Here is a 21,613-nt window from a genome sequence, read left to right as displayed (position 1 = left end):
GAGGAGCGGGGAACCCGGCATTTGGGAGGAGTCCAACACAGCTTGGGTTGTGTATCGTCTGGCGAGACGAAGGCTATGAATCCTCTCTATAAATACATCAAAGGCAAACACCAGAAGGGAGCAGAGCGTTTCCACCGACAGGAAAATATTTATAAAAAAAAAGAAAAAAAATCCAAACTAGGATAAGCTGATGGTTAAGTCTAACCTGGAAATCAAAAGGTCTGGAGCCAACAATACACAGCTGCGAGGAACGCGTATTGCTAGCACTGACAGCTGAGATACCACGTTGCGGCACTGGGGCCAGGACACGATCGTCCGTCCTTCGAGAAGCAGCGCTGCCCTTTCAAAGCCCAAAGGCAATTTGCCTGCGAAGGCTCACGGACAGCCCCACAGCTCACCTCCAGGCTGCAGAGCTCACGGGAACGGCTGAGGTCCGCCACCGTCCCGGCGCGCACCATGCAGGCTGCGCCCGCTCTGCACCCGCTTTTGCGCCCAGAAAGCAAAACCATCGGGGAGCCGGGCGGGGGAACAGGCCATCGGGGTTATGAAGATACAAAGGCTGCCGCCCGCACCTCCCCACTCTTACCTGGCCCCAAAGACCTGCATCGCGACATTTCACGGACCCCAACTCCAACCCCAAGGAAAGATTCTGCTTCTGGACACCCCAATTCTTGTCCCATGCTGGGACACAGCGAGAGGGTCCCCGTGCCCACGGACCCACTCAGCACCCTTACGGCAACAGCCCAGGGCTCACACAGGCTCCTGCGTGTCAGCGTCCCGCCCTGGGGCAGCAAAATGACCAAATCCAGCCCCCAAAGCCTTGGGCCACTCCTGTCCAAAGCCCAGCCCTGCTCCCTTGGCCGCAGCGGCACGGGACGGAGCTAACAGCCAGAGATGCAAGTGTTCTTGTTTTTGTGAGTTTTCAGCTTTCACGAGTTCAATACTAACTTGTATCGCAGCAATAATGCTTAATTATTGTTTTTATTATTGAAATATTTATGGAAGCCCATGCAACGTTACACAAACAACCCCGTGAGGCCATTACTACCGTTATGGAAATAAATATCTGCACTGAAGGGCATTACGATGAGACGCTGAAGATAAATTGTTCCTGGCTCCCGGGATGGAATATAACAAACTGCTGCGTAACGTTAAAATGTGTCAATTTTTCCCTTGGGAAGACACTCGGATGAGAGCTCAGAGCATGAGAAATGCATCTCAATCAGGACATCACTGAAATAAACAGGATTTTTTTTGCCATTTTTTCCCCCAGAATCGTCTCCGGCATTCCTCGTGCTGTGGCTACACCGCAGAGCTGCTTCAGCCCTAGCCTGGAATTAGATGGGAGTCAAACCTCCGTGACCTGGACGTCTTGGAGGAGGAGGTCGGTGAAGTGATGGAAAGAGGCCACCAGTGAAACAGCCTGGACCATGGAGGAGCAAACCAGGGGGACCTTCTGCTCCCGCACTGGGACCAGCAGCCCAGACCAGATTCAGACTTTGTGGCAGGTGCTGAAATGTCGCAAAATAAAGTAGCTTAGGGAGGCTGTTCCATGGCTAAAATGCCATCACCTGGTGCACAGCTCCATGGTGCTCAGAACTGGTGGAAAAAGGGTTTCTTGCCTGAAAGTGAGCCTTCAAACCAATGTCCCTGCAAGCTGATGGTCTCTTGCCCTGGACCAAAGGTGACCACATCGCAAGGAAAAGCAGAGTTGGCTCAGAGCCCTTTTTCTCCACACTCCTGCATTAATCCTTTGCTATCCTTGGCCATTCCCCATAATGAGACGGACTTCTGCCTCCCACTGCCCGGCATGTTTCGGGATGTATACGGGGCTGTTTAATAGCAGAAACCTCTTTCACATCCCTGCTTCCAAAGACACCTATTTTGCTTTTCTCACGCTGACCTTCCACTGGAATAAAAGAGACTTTTCCTTTCGTATGTCTATATTTGAGTGAAGGCAATGGCAATCACGTCCTTTCTCCACTGTTCACACTCTCCAAAATATTTGAGTTAACGGCATCATGTAGTATAAATTGTCACTTGGCCAAACTCCGCAGATGGCATTTCCCTCTCTTAATCTTTATAAGCTTCTCCTTAAATAGTAGTAGTGGAAGTAATAACCACAACAAAAATATTAAAATTGATAAACAAAACACAGTCACAGTCCTCTTTTCTAAAGCTCCCCAGTTTCGCGGGGTGTTTGGTAGCAAAGTAGACATCGGTGGTGGCAGCACGCCAGAACCAACCCTAGATAGCCCTGAAACGCTTGGGTTTTTTTCCCAGGTAGTGGTGCCTCTGCGTACCACATGGCTCTAAAACAGCTCCTTTTTTTTTATTGCTACGTGGCTTTGCGATCTCAGTCTGCTGTCACTGAGCAGCAAAGTCACCCAGCCCCGTCAACAGTCATGACCTGGCACACCCCACTTTGCCAAAAAATGAGAAAGAGTAAGAAACGTGTCCTGAAGAAGCAGCAAAAAGATGCCAACACGCCAGAAGCACAGGTCAACAGCAACATCACCCACACATCGTCCTGCAGGGCTGGCAGGGCCAGCTCCTGCCAGGGTCCCCATGGGTGCCAAGTGACATGTCTCAACAGCCACGGCTGGAAGAGCCCTGGTGAGACCACCAAAGCCACCCTCCCGCCCCAAGGCCGCATCACAGCAGTCCCAGCTCCTCCGATGGACCGTCATCTAACCCGTCCCTAAAGCCTCCAGTGAAGATGGGTTTCCCTCACTCCGTTACAGGCACAAGGGACAACAGAAGGAGAAGACATCTTTCCAGGGCTTCACGCAATGTCCTCCCCACCACCCAAGTCCATTTGTCCTTCACCGACCCACCATGGCTTGTCCCTCCCTTTCTCCCCAGCTTAGTCTTTCCCATACCTGAAGACTTACCAGGGTTTCTCCTTCATCCTCTCCAAACCAGACAGTGTCAACTCCTTCCCCATTTCAACCATCTCAAGTGAAGCCCAGCACTGCTGCAGGTAACTCTGTGCAGCAGAAGACCTCACATGGCAGCAGGTGCCACCACTATATCATTGCAACGGCTGGAGCTCTGGCAGCACAGGCACAGCAGAGCTGATAAAGACCTTGCAACACTCAAGCTTTTTTCTCCCTTTTCATCTCTCCCCCACACATCCCACCATTGCGGATCTAGTAAATACCGTGGCAGAAACGCACTGCTCGCAGGCTGATGAGAGAGAAGCTTTCGCTCTTTCCTGCCATCCTTTTAACCTCCACAGAAGCCAAATAATTAACCACCACTCTTCCCCCCCCCGCCCCCCGCTCTTCTGTTCTGCTGAGTTAGTCTTCACCTGCTCTCCAGCCACCCAGAAGCATGCTCTAGATGCTCTCTGCCATCTGCGATTCCCTTGAGCTCTTTGTATTACTGCAACAAGACACGGTACAACCAGAGACAGCTGTGCTCGTCAAAGGAGATGCTCAACATGGACCGTTGGCTATTTTGTCTTGTAAACAAGCAAGGAAAGAGCCTTAACTGAAAGGACAACGAAAATTTGGTGATGATACCTGATGAGGAAATGAGATGAGGTAAGGAGCGGCCACCAAGAGCTGCAGGAAACCCTCATGGAGTGCTCCTACATGGTGCGTGGGCACTGGGGCTCCTAGATTTCTTTCACAAAGTCCTGCATTATCTCAGGAAAGACATATTTTATTTGCTCCGTATCTCAGGAAAGACAGACTATTTGCTCCTTCAGAGCTGGCCGAAGCAATGATGTTTTTAAGAGAAGACTGTCGGGCTCTACTCATGTTGCTCAGCACAAGTGAAACGCTTCCAGAGCATCTACAGGAGGGGAAAACCCTTTCACCGTCATCCTCAGCACAGCTTTACACCGCGCGGGGACCACGGCAATTTGCCTTAGGAAGCACCTGGGAGGTCTCAAACATCAACCAGAACTCGTGTCGCTACGGGCTGGACAAAATCGAAGCAAAATGATGATCCCTGCACCAAAGAGATTAATACAATTAAATTTAATTAGCACTTGCAAAAGACTTTTATCTTCGAAGCGCTTTCTAGCTACAAAATCTCCTGGTACCTCTGTGAGATTGATTAGTATGCACTGAGCTCGTCGTCTTCCAGGAGGGAAACAAAGACACTCGGGGAAGGGTCAAGACCAGAGGGGGGGTAATGACCTGGATTATCCTCACATAAAACCAGTGCATCCAGAGAGCATCCCAATATCTCACCAGTCACCAATACCTCACTCCCAGTGCTCAGAAAAAATAGCAATAAAAATCAGATGTTTGCAGGCACCTTTAGAGCTCCTGGGACAGCAAAGGCTGAGGCTGCAGACAGCGGCCCCCAAACTTAGTCACCTCGGTGCGAGCCACGTGGGCACTGGCCGACAGCGGCAACGTTGGCCATGCCAGGCTTCTTCTCATGCCTCCTTACTACCCAATGAACTGTCGCCATTCTGAGTGCTCGTATTTGGGCTATGGACGTTTAACTTTACGCGCCAGCCACAAAGACTGGAACGACAGCTGCAGCGTGAAATGCATGTTTCATTTTAATGCTGCATGGCATTGCTTTGTAACGTGTACCCGTTGATTGTAGGTGCCTTATCTCCGCTTTACCAGATTTCCCAAAGCCAGCTGCTCGTTTTCATTCCTTTAGTTTTGCCTTAAATGAACATTTCCTGACTTTGGGGCTTTTTTTTTTTTTTTAAAGAAAAGCTTTTGAAGCATCTACATCCCTTAAAGGATTTTCTCATTAAGTCATTGATACGTACTTACAGCCTTCAGTTTAACAACATTATGAGACTGGGGACGTCTGACTGTGCTTGCTAATACCAGTCCTACAGAGGATAAAGCCTTGCTGTCACAGCAGCTCACACACCTTCTCAAGCAGAAGCCCAGGAGTAAGAGCAGCTTTCCCAGCCACGTCTTAACTGCTCTGCACATACGTGTCTGTACAGGGGACTGGGAACTAGGAAAGGAGGAGATGAGATACCTGCAGCAGACAAGCACTGTGATTTTTTTTTTTTTTTTTTTTTAATTCTGGGTGTCTAACTGCCAAACTGGCACTAATTGGACCTAGAGGACGTTGTGTGATGTGCTGATTGCGCTAGGATGGGCTGAAATGCACTCCTTAGACGAGCTCATGGGCCAGGACCTCAGCATCAAGCTCATCCTGGGGACCAGAGGGGTTGAGGGACAAAACATGGGGATGCTACAGACTCGCCTACACTGCCCGGTGAGGGAATCCCTTACAACAAGCTCACCGGTTTCAGGCTTGTGTTCGCTTACCAGCTGCCAAAGCTGTTGAGATGTTCCTCCTGATGGCTAAAAAAAGCACCTGTTTTAGGCTCAGAAATCCAAAAGCTTAAAGACTGGCTACAAATGAATATTTCCCCCTATTTATTAAAAACAAACAACCTTTCGATTTTAATACCAAGTTGAAATCTCCCCGGCCACCAAGTCCTTTCATTCCACAAGCCGTGTTGGATGGCCATCATCAATCCTTGGGGCAACCCAAGCCTGCATCAGGCCCTGACAACTTCCTGGGCACATGGCACAGCAGTACCTGCTACATAGCAAAAGAGAAAAAAAAGCTTTTTCAACAACTGTGTTAGCTCTCTTCAGTTCCATGATAACACCGAGAGGCCCCGGAGAACAATTCACCACGATCGGGAGTATATTGGTTATGTGACAACCTTAATGACGCAGCCCAGACACAAAAACCTTAGTAACCTTTGAGCTGCCTCTTCACTCCGGCGCTATTGATGAGTATGCTCAGGCAAACATAATTAATTTTTAGTGGCAGCCTAATTTTGTGGATGCTCTGGTTGTCAGGGGGCTGGTGGAAGGTGGAAATAACATTGACCTTTTCTCCCCAGGAAACCCAGCTAATTGAATGAATTCTTGCCCCCATTAGGAAAAGGTCCAAGATGCGGCACATTTTACACCTCCCTTCAGGTGACACCAACCAGCCTTGTAAAGGTCAAGCTGCCTTTGATGAGTTGATCCAAGATCAGAGTTTCCTATTGCAAAAAAGCAACTAGTTCTCCTGGCCCAAAGCCCTCGGTGTTATTTATGCTCAAGGCCATTGCTTCTTTATAGGTACCATTTATCTCTTTGGACGTTCAAGTCTTCAGAAGGATGCATCAACCCTGCATCATTGGGGTTTGGGGTGTTTTTCTATTGCTTTGGCTAATTACTGCTGCATGGTAATGCCAAACCTTCGCATCGTTTCAAATAAAGCAGCGCTCCCCCTTTGCAGCACTGACTGCGGTTCAGCAGAAGTTGTTTCGTAGTAGCATTTAATAGCTCATATTTAAGCAAAAGGAGATTTATGCATGGGAAGCTCTACTTCATTTTGCAGAAAGGGATGTAAGCAGCGAGGCTAATTTGACTCTCTAAGGATGAGATTGATGTCACGCAACAAATTACTATCCTAGTTCAATCTTCTTCATCGCTTTTATGGGCTTTCACTGCAGATTGTAATCTAAAATATTTCTGGCATGGAGGTGTCCGTGCAGGGCTCTGAACACACCAGCTACCACCAGTCAACCTCAGAGTTTCATAAACAGCCTTGGCGATGGGGGCTGTCAGGTTTATGGCTCTGTGGCTGTCTTGACTTACTCGGATCTTGATTTTGTGCCTTTCTGGGGCTCTGTGCTCTTGCAGAAACTGAAATCCAGTGCCAGCCAAGATTCATTTCTCTGCTCTGGCTTGCTGGGAGACAAGGTGTTGGGTGGGAGAGGGAGCCGGGGAGGGATGTCCACCACCACTGCCACAGCACGACATCGCCAACTCTGCGCATTGCCCTGCAAACAGGAGCCGGCAGCCCGGGAAGCCCTACGCACAACTGAGAGCAAGGCACCGCGCTGCCACATCCCCTAAAGACCACGAATAAAGCTGCAGTGAAGATGCCGGTGTGTCTTATCTGGTGTTCCTTACTAAAAGATTAGCTGAAGCTAATCAGGAAGGAAAGTTGTTGATTCAGGATTGCGGGATCCTTCTTTTGGAACAACAGAGGGTGTTGACCCAAGCACCCCGGTTAAACGCCAAGCAAAGCCGCCCTCCTCCAGCTCCCCAAGTCCCCGCTGCAGTTTCCAGATCAATTCAGTATCATTTTCTCCTTCTTAAACCATCATGTATTCTTATTATGAATAATAAAAGCCTTTTTGGTCTTTCCTCCTTCCAAAGGGAGCAGCATTTCATCCGCCTGCGCCGTTACACGTACGCACACAGCTTGTTAATCAGCTGGTGCGAACGCTCTGGGCTAAAAAGTGCTGGAGAAGGCAAGTTACTCTTACACACACACCTTGCCCTGCCTTTCTTCTTTTTCTTTTTTCCCTTTCCTTTTTTATTTTACTTGATAAATGAAATTGAGAACCAACCCTTCCAAAGGCAAACAAGAGTTTCATCTGCAAAAGAGCTGCCCTAAGGCAGCCGCGGCTGCACGCAGGAGGCGACTGCTCGCAACATCCCCGTAATGGAAAAGAAATTGCAAAAGCTCTGAGAGGCCCTGGAGTCAGCACTAACACACAGACTTTTAGGAAGCAGTTTCCCATTTTAAAACGTGCTCAGGGTTTCGCATGAACATGCGTACGGGATATCCCTGTGCAATCCATCACCCACCACTGCCGTAGCCCGCCATCCGGCAATGGCGCTTACCTGCTGCTGCCCATCACTTCCTCCATTCCGAGGTCACTCCCTACTTATTTTATATTTACAGATGAGTTTTATGTTAATTATAATTATTCCACTTCGAACTCCACAAGCTGTGAATGAAACAGATGCACAAAGCAGTGCCTTTTTCCCTTTTTCCCAAACCCTGCGGTTAAAACCAGTGGCTCAAAGCCTGCAGACGATTCCCTGTGGTGTAAATCCGAAACAGCCCCTCGGACCATGCCAGGAGCCTGTCGGGTTTGCAGCCGTGACCTGGGGGAGCCCAGGCTGCCTCCTCCACCACTTGAATTCAGATCTGTTGTAAGCCAAAGGCGGCCTGGATTTATGAAGAACCACCACTAATTGTATTAATATGCAGAAGTAAATGACAGTGAGTGCTTTGTGCCTCTCCACAGCTGGCAAATGAAATGCCCCAGGGCTTGGGCTTATTAATGCGCCGTGCACAGAGGCTGCACAGCTGGCGACCACGTGCCGGGGCTGGGGAGGCTTTAGGGAAGCGGGGGGAACATCTGACCCCTGAGCTAAACCCACTGTCCCTCCTTGCCGTAAAAATCCTTGCAATAAGATGTCGTAGTGCAGCAGGAACAACGCTCTGCAGACCCATCTCAGCAGCGTGGAGACGCTGTTTAAATCTGTTTTGGCTGGCACGAAATCCTAGAGGGCGGGCGGATCAAAGAAACCATGGAAACGCTCTCAATTTGTGCCCGCATCAGTAAACTTTTGCAAGACGAATTTTCAGGGTTGGCAGCGTCTGCCTCCAGCCACCGGCACCTGCCTGGGGTCACCCTCGCCCCCTCCAAGTCCCCTCTGCAGTGGCTCGGCTGCAGGATCCTAAAAGTTACCAGGGCTTTTGTGAGCAATGAGGAGGAACAGCCCTGTCTCAAGCCAAAAGCATGGCTGTGGTGCTGGTTGCAAGGACTGAACATGGATGGATCATGCTGCAAATCCCTTTGAACTGATGCCTGGAGCATCCCAAACTTTGGGCAGCTCCTGGAGATGCTCCACTACAGATCCCAAAACCCAAAGCAAGCAGTAGATCCCTCAACACAGCCCTGATAACCTATTCTTCACCAGAAAAAAGCCACCAGAGAGACACCTTCTCTAAGATATGACCTACCACAAGCTGTGCACAAAGCGAGGCAGCGAGGCTCGTGCCGGCGTTGGCATGATGTCCCAGGGCACGTCTCTGCTCCGCGAGCATCCCACTGTGAGCTGGTCCCCAGGGAGATGCAGCTGGAGGAAGGTCAGGGCTGGCTGAGAAGTGCTGCCCGTCGCAACATGGATGGCACCACCGTCACTTCTCCCCCCTTTAGAGACTCAAGGAGGACCCAAATGGCCCTTCCTAGAACAGCAGCCGCAAACAAATCTGAGCTAACTTCTGCAGCATCAGGGCTCATGTGAAGACCCCGGTTCAAAATTAAGCCACGCTAATTCAATTTATCTAAATTCAATTTGGAAATGGAAAGGGATCAGCGGAATTAAGGCGGCTTTAATGAGGAGGAAAAGCAGTGGCATGGAAATTCAATGCCACCGAAACCACCTGCACCTCTGGCTAATTTGGATTAATGCTACAGACATGCCTCAGCTCCCCCCGCAGCGATGCCCGGAGGGAGGGTGAGCATCCAGCGCCTCGGACACGGCAGAGGTTGGTCCCCAAGCTCCCACCACACACCGCCGGCTTTTCCTTTTCCCAAACCACAACCCCCCGGCGAGGGGCTTTCTCCAGCCACCAACAGATGGTTTTCCACTGCATCCACCGTTTGATGGCAGGGGTTGGTACCCACCACTCCGTAACAACATGGAAAAACCTTGCTGGGAAGCAAAAAATAAACTGGAATCAAAATGGGTTGGGTGTGAAGGAAACAGGCTTGAGATCTTTCTCTACGTGACCTAGATCAAAAGTCTTGCTTGTAGCCCGTGGTTTTTGTCGAGTTAAATAATAGCAGTCCACAATACTACGTGATAGTCTCCTAACTGGATTGAAGCCTCAAGCTTTATAGATTTCATGCTGCTTCTTAGTGCAATTTTATAGCACGCTCCTCATCCCCCCGTTTTTTATTCAGCATGTTACTTGATTAATTGGTATGAAATGTTCATCTTTATCCAACAATTCCTGAAACACAAACGCAGAACTCTCCAATTGTATTTCTTATTTACAGCCCTGTAGCCTGAGTGATTTCCAATTTACTGTGCTGCTATATTAGGTCAATATATAATACCTTGGACCACTCCAGAAAGATTAGCCAGAAGTGGATTCCCTTTCCAATCAAATAGTCACTGCTATAAAATAGAGTTTCTTTTATTATATTTGATTGCTTTTCTGCCACTTTCCCTATCAAGTGCAATAAAGCAAACACCCTCCACAGTCCCGCCACTCCCCAGCACCTAATCTTGTGAGACAAAGATGCACAAGCACAGAATTTGGGAGACTCTGTGCCATATGTACGACTGGCTGCAGCTTCCACCTACGCTACTCCGAGTCTGTGGTTTGCTGTTTCCCCCTCACTTACTGGAATGAGTTTTCCCTGGTATAGATTTTTTCCACCTTGCATTTTTCCTCCATGCAGGATTGCTAGGTTTTTTTTGTTTGTTTGCATCATGATTCCCACCTGGAATATTTAAGGCTTTCTTTAAAGCACAAAGGTGATGTGAAGACTTCAGCCACAAATTATCCTCCCACTCTTTTCATGTCTAGTATGCTCATGGTTGAAGTAAAACACTACGAAATATAAATTCTAGAAGTGTAAAATTCCAAAGACAGAGATTTCCAGTTCTTTTTCTTTTTATCGTCTTTTTTTTTCCACGCGCCTCATGATTTTGACAGTCCTGACACAATATTTTTGCACACCCAAAGATGTCAAGGCTGCCTGATGCCATGACATCCAGACACAGTCAAAATACCCTTGTCTTTGCGCTTGAAAATCAAGACTGAAGCAGTCTGTGTACGCTCGCTATTCCAAAATTAGACTGCACATAAATTTAACATGTTCAAATAATGGGCTTGCATAGGCAGACAGTCAAGCAAAAGGTATATTTTGCTATTACAAGCAACTTGTTAGACAAGATACTTCAGCTTCCCAAGATATTAATGGATACTCAGTAAAGGTCTTTTTAGAATGACAATACACTTCGTTTTGTTTGCCAAGTCAGTAACAATTAAATCACTTTTTGTATTACAAAGCATATGCCAATATGACATGGTGGTAGCAGCTCCTGGAGCAGCCCTATCCCAAGCTACAAACCAGTATTTTCTTTCTTCACTTCTTATTTGAATTGCAAAGAACAGTTTAAAAAAGAAAGCAGAGATCCTGAGGCATGCAGCCAGCAGCAAAATGAGGATTTTTGAGTCCACGCGCCAACTATTTTCATGCAGGACTGTGAAAGAGAACGCGGTTTTATGGCATCTCCAAATCTGGAGCACAAAGCAAAGCAGCTACGGGACTAAATACGAATAAGATGCCACCTGAACTTGGCATTGATAAAAATCAGCCCTGCATCCAACTGAACCACAACTGCTCTGTGCCCACGAGGGCCTGAGGGACCCAGGGTGCAGGAAGAAAGGTCCCATGGGGTGTCCCGGCCATGGTTGGGATGGAGAGGCCGTGAACTGGGGCCTGGCGGGTTCTTCGGGTCGTTGTTTTCTATGGGACAGACCCTTGCAGGAAACATGAGCCAAGGCCACCAGGATGGGCCAGAGAAATGCATATCTTTCCATGTGAAGACCTCCCTGCGGTGATGGAGGTTGGTCTGCTTTCAGCATCTGTGAAGCCCTAATGGAGTGCAAACACCATGTCTGAGACAGCAGCTCGGCGGGGGCAGCTCCAGACAGCTCTGGGAAACCTTGGATTAATATAGGACAACCAGCTGGGAAAGGAAATGGTTTGAGCAGCAACGTTTGAGGGACACTGCGGAAGTTGGAAACTGGAGAAAAAAGGTCAAGTAACTCAACCACGCAAAAATCATTGCCTAAGAGGCAACTAAAAGGCCAGACAGAGGCAGCTGCTGGGTACAGCATGGCTACTGGGAAAATGGAGTAGCAAAACCAGTCTGTAGAAGTGTCTGAAGATAAGGAGAGAACGGAACAGCTCAGATTATAATGGAAATATGAACTTGCTGGGAAGAAAAAACTCCGCTCCTTCCATCCTGAAGGCATCCCCATGGCTGGACCTCCCCATGCCTACACGTGGCTTTGGCACTGCACCACGAAGATCCCGGCCCATGTCCATCCCCATCCCTCTCCATAGCAAGGGTTGAAGTTTGAAGTTCACTATTAAGAGTTGTGTGCCCTTGACAAAGCTTTTCATTGGAGAGCCAAGTTTGTGCAGTCCCAGTGGTAGCAGCTGAGGAGATTTAATTCCAAACACATTTACATTATTATGCAAATATTTGGAAATCACCAACTCCTTCACTTACCTACTAAGAGCTGAGTTAAGCGTTTCCATGGGAACAGCAACTATTAACCACTATAGTTAATAGTTTTATTCTGGTAGTGTCCAGACAGCTCAATGAAGATTGAAGACAGCTTGTACAAGGTGCTGTGTGAATGTGAGGGATGAAAAAGTCTCTTGTTGAAAGGAAAAGATTAATGTTTTATAAGCTTCAAAGTCAAGTACCAGTTCTACCTGGACCTGTAAGAACATGGCCAAATTTGCTTGCAATGAGTCCAGGAGACTCTCCTATACTATTTAACCAAATCAAGAGCCTTATTTATATAGTTTTGCTTTGAACTCTATAGCATTTCATGGTCAGACAGAGATCTTAATAACTATCCCAGCACAATCCAGCCCCATAATATCAATCCAGTTCTAGGGACATGAGAATCCCTCCCTATGCCTCTGATCTTTAGCTGAATACAAATTTAAGTTCAATACACATGAGATCAGCAGTGGTGAGGTCACGGGGGGGAAGGACATCATCGGGGCATCTTGAAAATCAAAAGGGTACATTGCTCCCTTCCACGTGGTCAAACGTCAAGCCCAGACTCAAAAGGCCTTAAAAGGGGTTGGTTTTTTTTCCCCCTTAGGTTTCAAAGTCCACAGCCATGGCCAGGTTTCAAGCACCTTTGCCACATGCAGGGCTTGAAAGTTGTCTGAAGAGAGCGAGCACAGCAGAAGCTGCCATCCCACCTAACCTCTGGGTGATGGTGATGCTCACAGACGTGGAGGTACCAGACTGGAAACGTCCTTCCCACTGCCACCGGCTTTCCTGCCCCGCTTCCCTGCCAGATGGCAAGAACAAGACCTGGTTCATCCTCCTCCCTCATCTTTTGTCTGCCCAATTTATTTTTCCGCTTGCTTCTTTTTTTTAAATTTTTTTTCCCTTCATGTATAATAAGAATCTGGTTTACCCAGCCAAGACTGGTCCACTTTTCCCGGTATCGCAGTGATAGAAAAGCACAGGTCTAAAGGCAGCGCATTTCTGGATGGGTTCCTCTTAAAGGTTCTCCAAAAGGCAGCTCCAAAAAGCAAGCACAGTGTGACACAAGGTCTGTGTCTCCATGGGGAACCTCAGAGGGTCCAAAACCCAACAAGGTTGAACATATAGAGCTCGTGGTGTGGCTGTCCAAGCCTGCTACATCCCTGAGCCATCAATGTGATGGTTTCCTGCCCCCAAGGCAGCCTGTAAGCAATAAAGCATCAGAGGTGGAAAATGCACTTCATCTTCCCACTCTATTGTGAACCTGTTTTGCTTTTAAAAAGACAAAACTTCAAACAAATGCAACAAGTCAGAAATTATTATCCCAAATCATCGTCTTCTCCCCCTCAACCGAGCCAGATCAGGCTGACTTTGCATATGAGATAAAAACTGGAAGGCAAAGCTCTTGCTATAAAAGCCTGTGCAATTTTAAATGATTGACGGGACTGTGGGAATCTGTTTAAATCATGAGACACCACACAAATAAATTTTAAGTTTTGAATGAATGCAACCAACTCTCCTCTTTGCTACTGAGCACAATTTTGTAAGGGACTCGAAGGGGCTCATTTGCACAGGATGACGGAGTGATGGCAACACAAAACCTTAAGTGAGATTTGCTCCCTTCCCTTTCCTGATACCCAAAAATAAACACAACCTCATCCTGAAAATCTCCAACCGCAACGCTCTGCCTTGCAACTGCCAGAGAAACAGAGAGGCTGGCAATTTTGCCAACATTTTTTTTGATGTTCCATTTAAAATGTCAACATGGGTTCATGAAAACTGCAGCCACCGCTGCTGAAGAACTGATAAGGCTTGCTCTAAATGGCTGTCTTTGGTGGCATGCGTCACTCTCCATGCCGTCCCCTGCCCATGCCACCCCTCTTGCAGAGTCCAGCCTCCTACCCACCGTTTTTGCAGCCGCATTCATTAAAGAAATTGGCACCAGTGTTGCCAGCAACTTCCACTGTGGCAGCTCGGCTGGGACGATGGGAGCTGCTGAGCTGCCCTTGCAGGAGGCAGTGTTTCCATGTCCACTCCGAGTGCTGCCATCCCAACCCATGAGACCTGCGAGACAGCACACAGCCCCAGCCTTTCTGGTCAGCACCTTCTGCCCTTCTCTGTGCCAGGATTAAAGGGCTGCAGTGCAGCACATTGGCTCTGCAGAAGATGCCCAACCCAGTTGGGTTTCTTAGGGGACAGATGCCATCCATCCCAAATGATCCGAGTTCAATGAGCCAAGCCCTTGGTCCACCCAGGCAGCACTAACCCACGCAAAGACAGCAATTAGGGCAACGAACATCCCTAAATTTCAAGGAGGAGGAAAACACAGACAGCAGCTGGAGGTCCACCTTGAACGTGGCCTCCCAAAAATGGCTTTCTAGGGAAGAGGGATGTGCTGGAGCACCTGAAGGAGACACCACCCCTCTGGTCACCCGCAAGTGCCCACCCTCGTCCCAGGACAGCCAATGACACTCCTGTTCAGCACCCCAAACTTTGGTGCCAGGACACCCAACTCCAGCACTCACAGATGAGCTGAGCTATGGACATGCTGGTCCCAAGTGGCAGCCACAGACACTGAGAAGAAAAGCAACTTGTTTCCGTACAGACTGGGCTCCTCTTGCTTTCAAGAGCTATTAGGTTTAGACATTGGTTGGGGAGGATGGGATGGGATGGTCTTTCCAAAAAAATTACCAGTACCTGCATGTTTACAGGAGGAAAAATAAGATCTTACCTGTTTCTCCCCATATTGGCAAATATTCATCCTGCTGTATGTCTAGCATGATTTCCAGTCCATTGCCTGTCCCACCCTTAACCGTGGTAAGAAGAGGCCGTCCTTCTTCTCCTGAGTTGAACATGTAGCATTTCCCATATTTTGTAAACACCTGCGAGGAGAGAAGAGAGAAATAATATCATATTTCCCCTATAATCAACCACTCTTCCCACCTGAAAACAGGCAGAAGGATGAGAAACAGCCACGCGCTGCAGCTTGAAGGGAAATGTCTGCAGATAAATCTAATCTGGTTTAATCACTTATTGTGCTCTCCTTACATAAAATAAAAGATGGACGAGAGGAAGGGAAAGCTGTTTTAGAGCAGCAAACAAATGTCTTCAGGAGCTCGCCAGAGTCATATCATGTTAAGTCTCCGTGAAACACAGGTACACACTGTGTCTGAGCTTCTACTAAAATCTAACGCAATTCCTTATCTTTGTGCAAGGCACCTCAGTCCACCACCGCTGCGTGCTCATGGCTGCAGACCTCGAGGTGGGCTCATCCCCAAAGGAGGGAAACGCCAGCACTGAAGCCCACACTCACTCCATGCTCATCCAGCTGCTGAATATCAAACCCTGTAGGCACAGCTCATGCCCACTGCCTTCCACCCAAAGGGAGCAATGTGAATGATGCCTGTGCTCTCCTGACACAAAAAAATGCAACATCCCATTAATTCGTCACTCTACCACTACTTGGCAAATAATAAGAGTTAAAAACACTTGGGCAAATGAGGAAAGATCTCCTCCATTGCTTTTGCTCCTTCTTTAGTCTCATTTTGGCCCATCTCTTGAAAGAAACTCTGGGCAAAGCCCAGATAGGGGCTGCCAGGCCACCAGCAGCTCTACAACATGGGGTGGACATGGGTTTCCAAGGGGGGTGGACATGGGTTTCCAAGTAGGGTGGACATGGCTTCCCAAGTAGGGTGGACATGGGTTTCCAAGGGAGGTGGACATGGGTTTCCAAGGGGGGTGGACATGGGTTTCCAAGGGGGGTGGACATGGGTTTCCAAGGGGGGTGGACATGGGTTTCCAAGTAGGGTGGACATGGGTTCCCAAGGGAGGTGGACATGGGTTTCCAAGGGAGGTGGACATGAGTTTCCAAGTAGGGTGGACATGGGTTCCCAAGTAGGGTGGACATGGGTTCCCAAGTAGGGTGGACATGGGTTTCCAAGGGGGGTGGACATGGGTTTCCAAGGGAGGTGGACATGGGTTTCCAAGGGAGGTGGACATGGGTTTCCAAGTAGGGTGGACATGGCTTCCCAAGTAGGGTGGACATGGCTTCCCAAGTAGGGTGGACATGGGTTTCCAAGGGGGGTGGACATGGGTTTCCAAGTAGGGTGGACATGGGTTTCCAAGTAGGGTGGACATGGGTTTCCAAGGGAGGTGGACATGGGTTTCCAAGGGGGGTGGACATGGGTTCCCAAGGGGGGTGGACATGGGTTTCCAAGGGGGGTGGACATAGGTTTCCAAGGGGGGTGGACATGGGTTCCCAAGTAGGGTGGACATGGGTTTCCAAGTAGGGTGGACAAGGGTTTCCAAGGGAGGTGGACATGGGTTTCCAAGGGAGGTGGACATGGGTTTCCAAGTAGGGTGGACATGGCTTCCCAAGTAGGGTGGACATGGGTTTCCAAGGGAGGTGGACATGGGTTTCCAAGTAGGGTGGACATGGGTTTCTGAGTGGGGCGGCTCTTGGTGGGGCAGCAGAGATGTGACATCTTTGATTGCAGTGGCATTGACGGTCTCGGGCATTGACAAGTCCTGCGCTCAGCCTTCCCCTAAACTGGGAGAATGTTTAGAAATCCCCTAACCACTGCACGTGGTGACTCCTGACAAGCGCCAGTGTGAAACTGGGAGTGTGAGTTGTCTTCAAGTCACTCTGCTGCTTCATGGCTTCGGAAAGTCTGGGTTTTGCAATCAGTAAGCAACCGGCAAACACTGGTAATGAATATTCAGAGCGAAGGGAGCCCAACACCAAGCAGCACGCTGGCTGCAGTCCCGTCAGAAATCACAAGTCGCTAACGCAGTTGCTGAGATCATATGACCCCAAGATGATTCATAAAACTAAACAGAAGCTGGAGTCATCAGCAATTTATTCCCCTCAAATATTGACATATGCCTTATAATCACAGCATCAGGGAAGCAGGTGAAAAAAGAGAAATATGAAATCATATTCCAGTTAAAAACCTCCAATCGGAGCAAAAGGGACGCAGAGAAAATGAAGCATTTGCAGGAAAAAAAAAATGCCCTTTAAAAAAGATTTTTATATCCAAGTGAAAATCCTATTTTAATACCTGACTGACCTATTAAACCATTCAAGCCGGAAAGATAAGCTGAACAACAGTAAGCCTGTGTTAGCAGCCAGTGCCCGTAGATGGGTTTTCCCAGATAGGCTTTGAAAGCAGAAGTTAAAAATATCTAATTAGGATAGTTCAAAATACAGCAAGAAGAAAACTTGCGTTAGTGAAAGTCATGGGACAAGCAAGCTTATATTGCGAGCAACAGCACAACGTAAATGCTGAATAAGGATTTAGATGCTGATGTACCCAGTGCAGTCTTTAACCAAATAAATCCAGGCAATTTTATGGCGCTTTTTATGTGGCCCTTCGCAGCTGTATAATTTTAAGTGTAAAACCTCCAGTTCGGGCATGTTTATCCAACAAACAAGATCTAAAGTGACAGAGGCCTGGGGCTCACTTCAGCTGCATATCTGGGACCCCAGTCCCAGAAAAAGAAATCAAACAGTGACGTGAAAAGGAAGGGACATGCCTCCATCCCCTCTGCCCCACCCTCAGCAAGCAACCGTCAAGTCCATGAAAGGCTGCTGGCCACGGCCAAGAGCTCATCTGCCATGACCTTGGCAGATGTTTCTCTTGCACAACAGGAGAAGATGGGAAACCTGTCCAGTCCTACACAACCTGGGACGCACTGACCCATGTATGGAAGAAATGCAACTGCTTTCCAGCCCCACATCTGCTCCTGAGCAACGGCAAGGCCAGGGGACTATCTGAGACACAGCTTAAATCCAGGCGTTGGTGGCATCATCTACACTGCCATAGGACTCTGCGCGGAAACATTTCCAAGGAAGCCCAGTGATTTTCTGCTGCTCTTTAGGGCCACCAGCAAGCACAGATCCTCATTAAGGCTCCTGGTGCGTATCCACCCTTTCATCTCCGCAAATCAGGCAGTTACTTATGGCCTTCTGTAGCCAAATATCACACCGCAGCCATGACTGCGATACGACAGAGAACATGAGCGCTTGTCCTAACGAGAAATCAGGCACTTTTGCTGAAGTACTCAGAGCTAGGAAACAGCATGAAAACTTTGGGGTAGTGTCGTGGTTTAGCCCCAGCCAGCAACTAAGCACCACGCAGCCATCGCTCGCTGCCCCTGCCCCGATGGGATGGGGGAGAGAATCGGAGGAGTAAGAGTGAGAAACACTCCTGGGGTGAGATAAGAACAGTTTAATAATTGAAATAAAATAAAGTAAAATAATAATAATAACACTATAATAATAATAATAATAATAATAATATACAAAGCAAGTGATGCACAATGCAATTGCTCACCACCCGCCGACCGATACCCAGACAGTTCCCGAGCAGCGATCGCTGCTCCCCGGCCAACCCCCCCCAGTTTCTATACTGCCCATGACGCCGTATGGTATGGAATAGCCCTTGGGGCAGTTGGGATCAACTATCCTGGCTGTGCCCCCTCCCAGCTTCTTGTGCACCTGGCAGAGCAGGGGAAGCTGAAAAGTCCTTGACTGGCATAAGCAGTACTCAGCAACAACTAAACCATCAGTGTGTTATCAACATTCTTCTCCTACTAAATCCAAAACACAGCACTATGCCTGCTACTAGGAAGAAAATTAACTCTATCCCAGCCGAAACCAGGATAGGTAGGATCACCACCAGGCTTAGTCGCTAAGCAAAGAACTGGTGCTCAAGAGGAGATGAACAAGGGATACATCAGCAAACAGCATGGACCAGGAGAAGACCTACAGAGCAAAACAGCTGGGGAGGAGGACCAAATGCCAGACTTGATTCAGGGCTTTTTATTCCTTTTGACCAGCCTGAGCCCAATTTCAGGTACTGGGTGCCTATTTGGGCTGGAGCACATCTTTCCACTGAGTTTCCACAAGGAGTTGAGCCTGAGTGCTCCAAGGTGGCTCCTCAATGGAAACCAAAGCATGGTAAGTGGGGACAGTTTGGAGATTCACTCTCAAAGCACACTCCTGATCCAGCTAAACCCCATGCAGATGCCTCCCCTCTGGGTTTGAGCTGGCTGCTCCCACTGCTCACCTCCAGCAGCCCCCACGGGGCAAGCACCACCAGGGCTAAGAGGACCCAGGCCTAAAAGCACAAAGAATTGAAAATCAAAGAGAATAAACTGAGGAGGAAGAAATGAGAGCCTTTCCCTGCAGGACAAGGCTGCTCACAGGGACCCTATGGGAAAGGCAGCCGTGAGCCATGAGCAGTGTTAATACTCAAGCAGCTACCGGGGATGCCTTCAGGCAATCTTCTGCTAGGCTCAGCACTGCTCCCAGGCAGAAAGGAGTCACAAATACATCAAACAAACAAACAAACAAGACCAAAAAAAAGGGAAAGGAAGAAGGAAGGGAAGAAAGTCACCCTGCTCACCGCAGCTAGAGACCTCCCTAGAAGCCCCTGAAGAAGCCCCCTAGAAGACCTCTTGCTAGCTCCTGCACTGCAGTCCCAGCAGTCACCACCCTACTATATACAACATGCCACACGTAACAGCAGCTTCAACTCTACGTACAACCTCTTTGCATCCCAGAAAACACATCCCATCCATCCTGCTCTCCACCGATGCTGCATGGAGCAAGCACCTTTCTAAGCACGGACATGGTGCTCAGCTTGAAAACACCATCGGACGTTTCGCAGTGATGAAGGCTTTGAGGCTAACAGCCTTGCTTAGGAGGCAGCTGTGGAGAGACAGCAGGCAGTAAAGAAAGCCCTGCAGGGTTCATTTTTCCTCCACAGCACAGCCCATCCCACACCATGGGATGCCCATGCCCCACTGCCAGCTGCCTTCTCCCTCAACCCCGGGGCAGGTTCCTTCCACCTCCTCTGCTGGGAGAAGCCCTGGTAGCACATGCCTACGTGGACAGTCTCCTACTGAAGCATATAGAAATGCCATGTATATATACGGCATCCCCATATATAAAGCTTCCCTGCATTGCAAACCGAGCTGCTGTGCGCAGCAGAGCTTAGCCACGGTGCTCAACGCCCAACCACAGCGGCAGACCACGGCACGGGACAACCACGGCTACCTCTCTCTTGAGCCTCAACTACAAGGTTTTCCGTATTTCCTTAAGAAGCGATAAAAGACTATTTATAACAGCATTTAAAATGACACTGCCAAGTTAAAAATTCCATATGCATTCATTTCAACTGACATTAAATGGGGTCGTGCTGTTTCTCACCTTCTCACCTTTGCTATGAATGATTATTTGGGAAGATAAAACATTTTTTCAGGGGATCCTCTTGGTTTCAGGCTCTTTTGGGCTCCCTGATAACAGGGAAGGATTCAGAGCATTATCAGATCATCAGGATAAAAGGATAGAGCTGTTCGGAAAGGGCGCCATCAGTATATACTAACTGCCACGATGCACCTGAGACAGTAAACATGAGGCAAAGCAGAATGATTTAACCTCAGTTTATTTGTCTTGAGGGAAAACCGCACTCCTTGCTGTTAGTAATGTTTTAACTTGCAATAAAAAGAAGGTCCGGCACAAGCCAGAAACAAAAATACAAACATGCACCTTGAGAATAGTCTATAAAAATACCAATTTTTTTCTTTGATAGATCACTTGTTACTTTTGACAGCTCCTCTGAAAATCCCCGTTTAAGTACAAAGGTAAACACGTTCAAAATCCATCAAATAGTACTTGAGTGACACAATGAGCCCCTCTTTAGCACGTAAAGGGAAAAATGTGTACCCTGTGAAATTAAAAAGCAGAGCATGGGTATCTCAAACATTCTCCATGTACAAAACAGCAGTCACCACCATCAAAAGCTCCGAGACGCCAATGTATATCCTGCTGTGTGTCAAACCAGCAGGGCAAAAAAGACTGATATTCAAAATGCAAGCAAGCCTGACCAGAGTAATAGAGAAAAAGGTATTTCACAGTTTATAACCAGCATACACAGGCCAAGCATACCTGCTGATAAATTATCCTTTCAATACAGAGCAAAGTGATGGTAAAAGCGAGTAATTTGAAGTCTGTAAATGACTTTTCTAAATCCAGACAAAGAGGCAGGCTAGAGCTCACTGACAAGGCAAGACGTTAGTTGTCAGATTAAGGCACTAACCATTGAAAAGACAGCAAATTAGCATCCTTCACAATCACTTGCTCCACAGTTGCGGCACACAAAGGTTCAGAGACACATATCCTATCAGCCACGTCCAACAGCATCATGGACAACAAAGCAAGAAGGAAAACGAAGGGACGTTCCAGACAGGTCCAGGAGAAGGGGAACATGAAGCTGAAAGGGCATGGGGAGACTGGAGATGGGTTTGGGCAGGAACACACATGAGATGATGGGAAAAAGATCCTGTTTAGGAGGGAAGAAGACCTTATGTCTGAGTTTTTGGCACAGCGATACATTCCCATAGTTACCAGCTCTCCCGTGGCACCTGCTGAGCCGACGGTGGCATTGAGCCATGTCATTATTTCACTCGAGGTGCGAGGAACAGCACGGTCCGGTTGGCTCCATGCAAGCGCATCACAATGGTCCATTTGTTCACACCCT

General features: G+C 48.3%; 1 protein-coding gene across 1 annotated transcript in view; it reads right to left on the bottom strand.

The window, feature by feature from the left end:
- Positions 1–21,613, bottom strand: part of LOC104030558 (acid-sensing ion channel 2) — a 517,517-nt gene that overhangs the window by 34,105 nt on the left and 461,799 nt on the right. Inside the window, exon 2 of the mRNA XM_075722723.1 lies at positions 14,800–14,950. Within this exon, the coding sequence (XP_075578838.1) occupies positions 14,800–14,950 (151 nt within the window). The remainder of the gene's footprint in view (positions 1–14,799; positions 14,951–21,613) is intronic.

Source organism: Pelecanus crispus, chromosome 18 (genome assembly GCF_030463565.1).
Source record: "Pelecanus crispus isolate bPelCri1 chromosome 18, bPelCri1.pri, whole genome shotgun sequence".
Taxonomy (NCBI): Eukaryota; Metazoa; Chordata; class Aves; order Pelecaniformes; family Pelecanidae; genus Pelecanus; species Pelecanus crispus.
The sequence above is the reverse complement of the archived record's forward strand: the minus strand, read 5'-3'. Positions and strand labels throughout refer to the sequence as shown.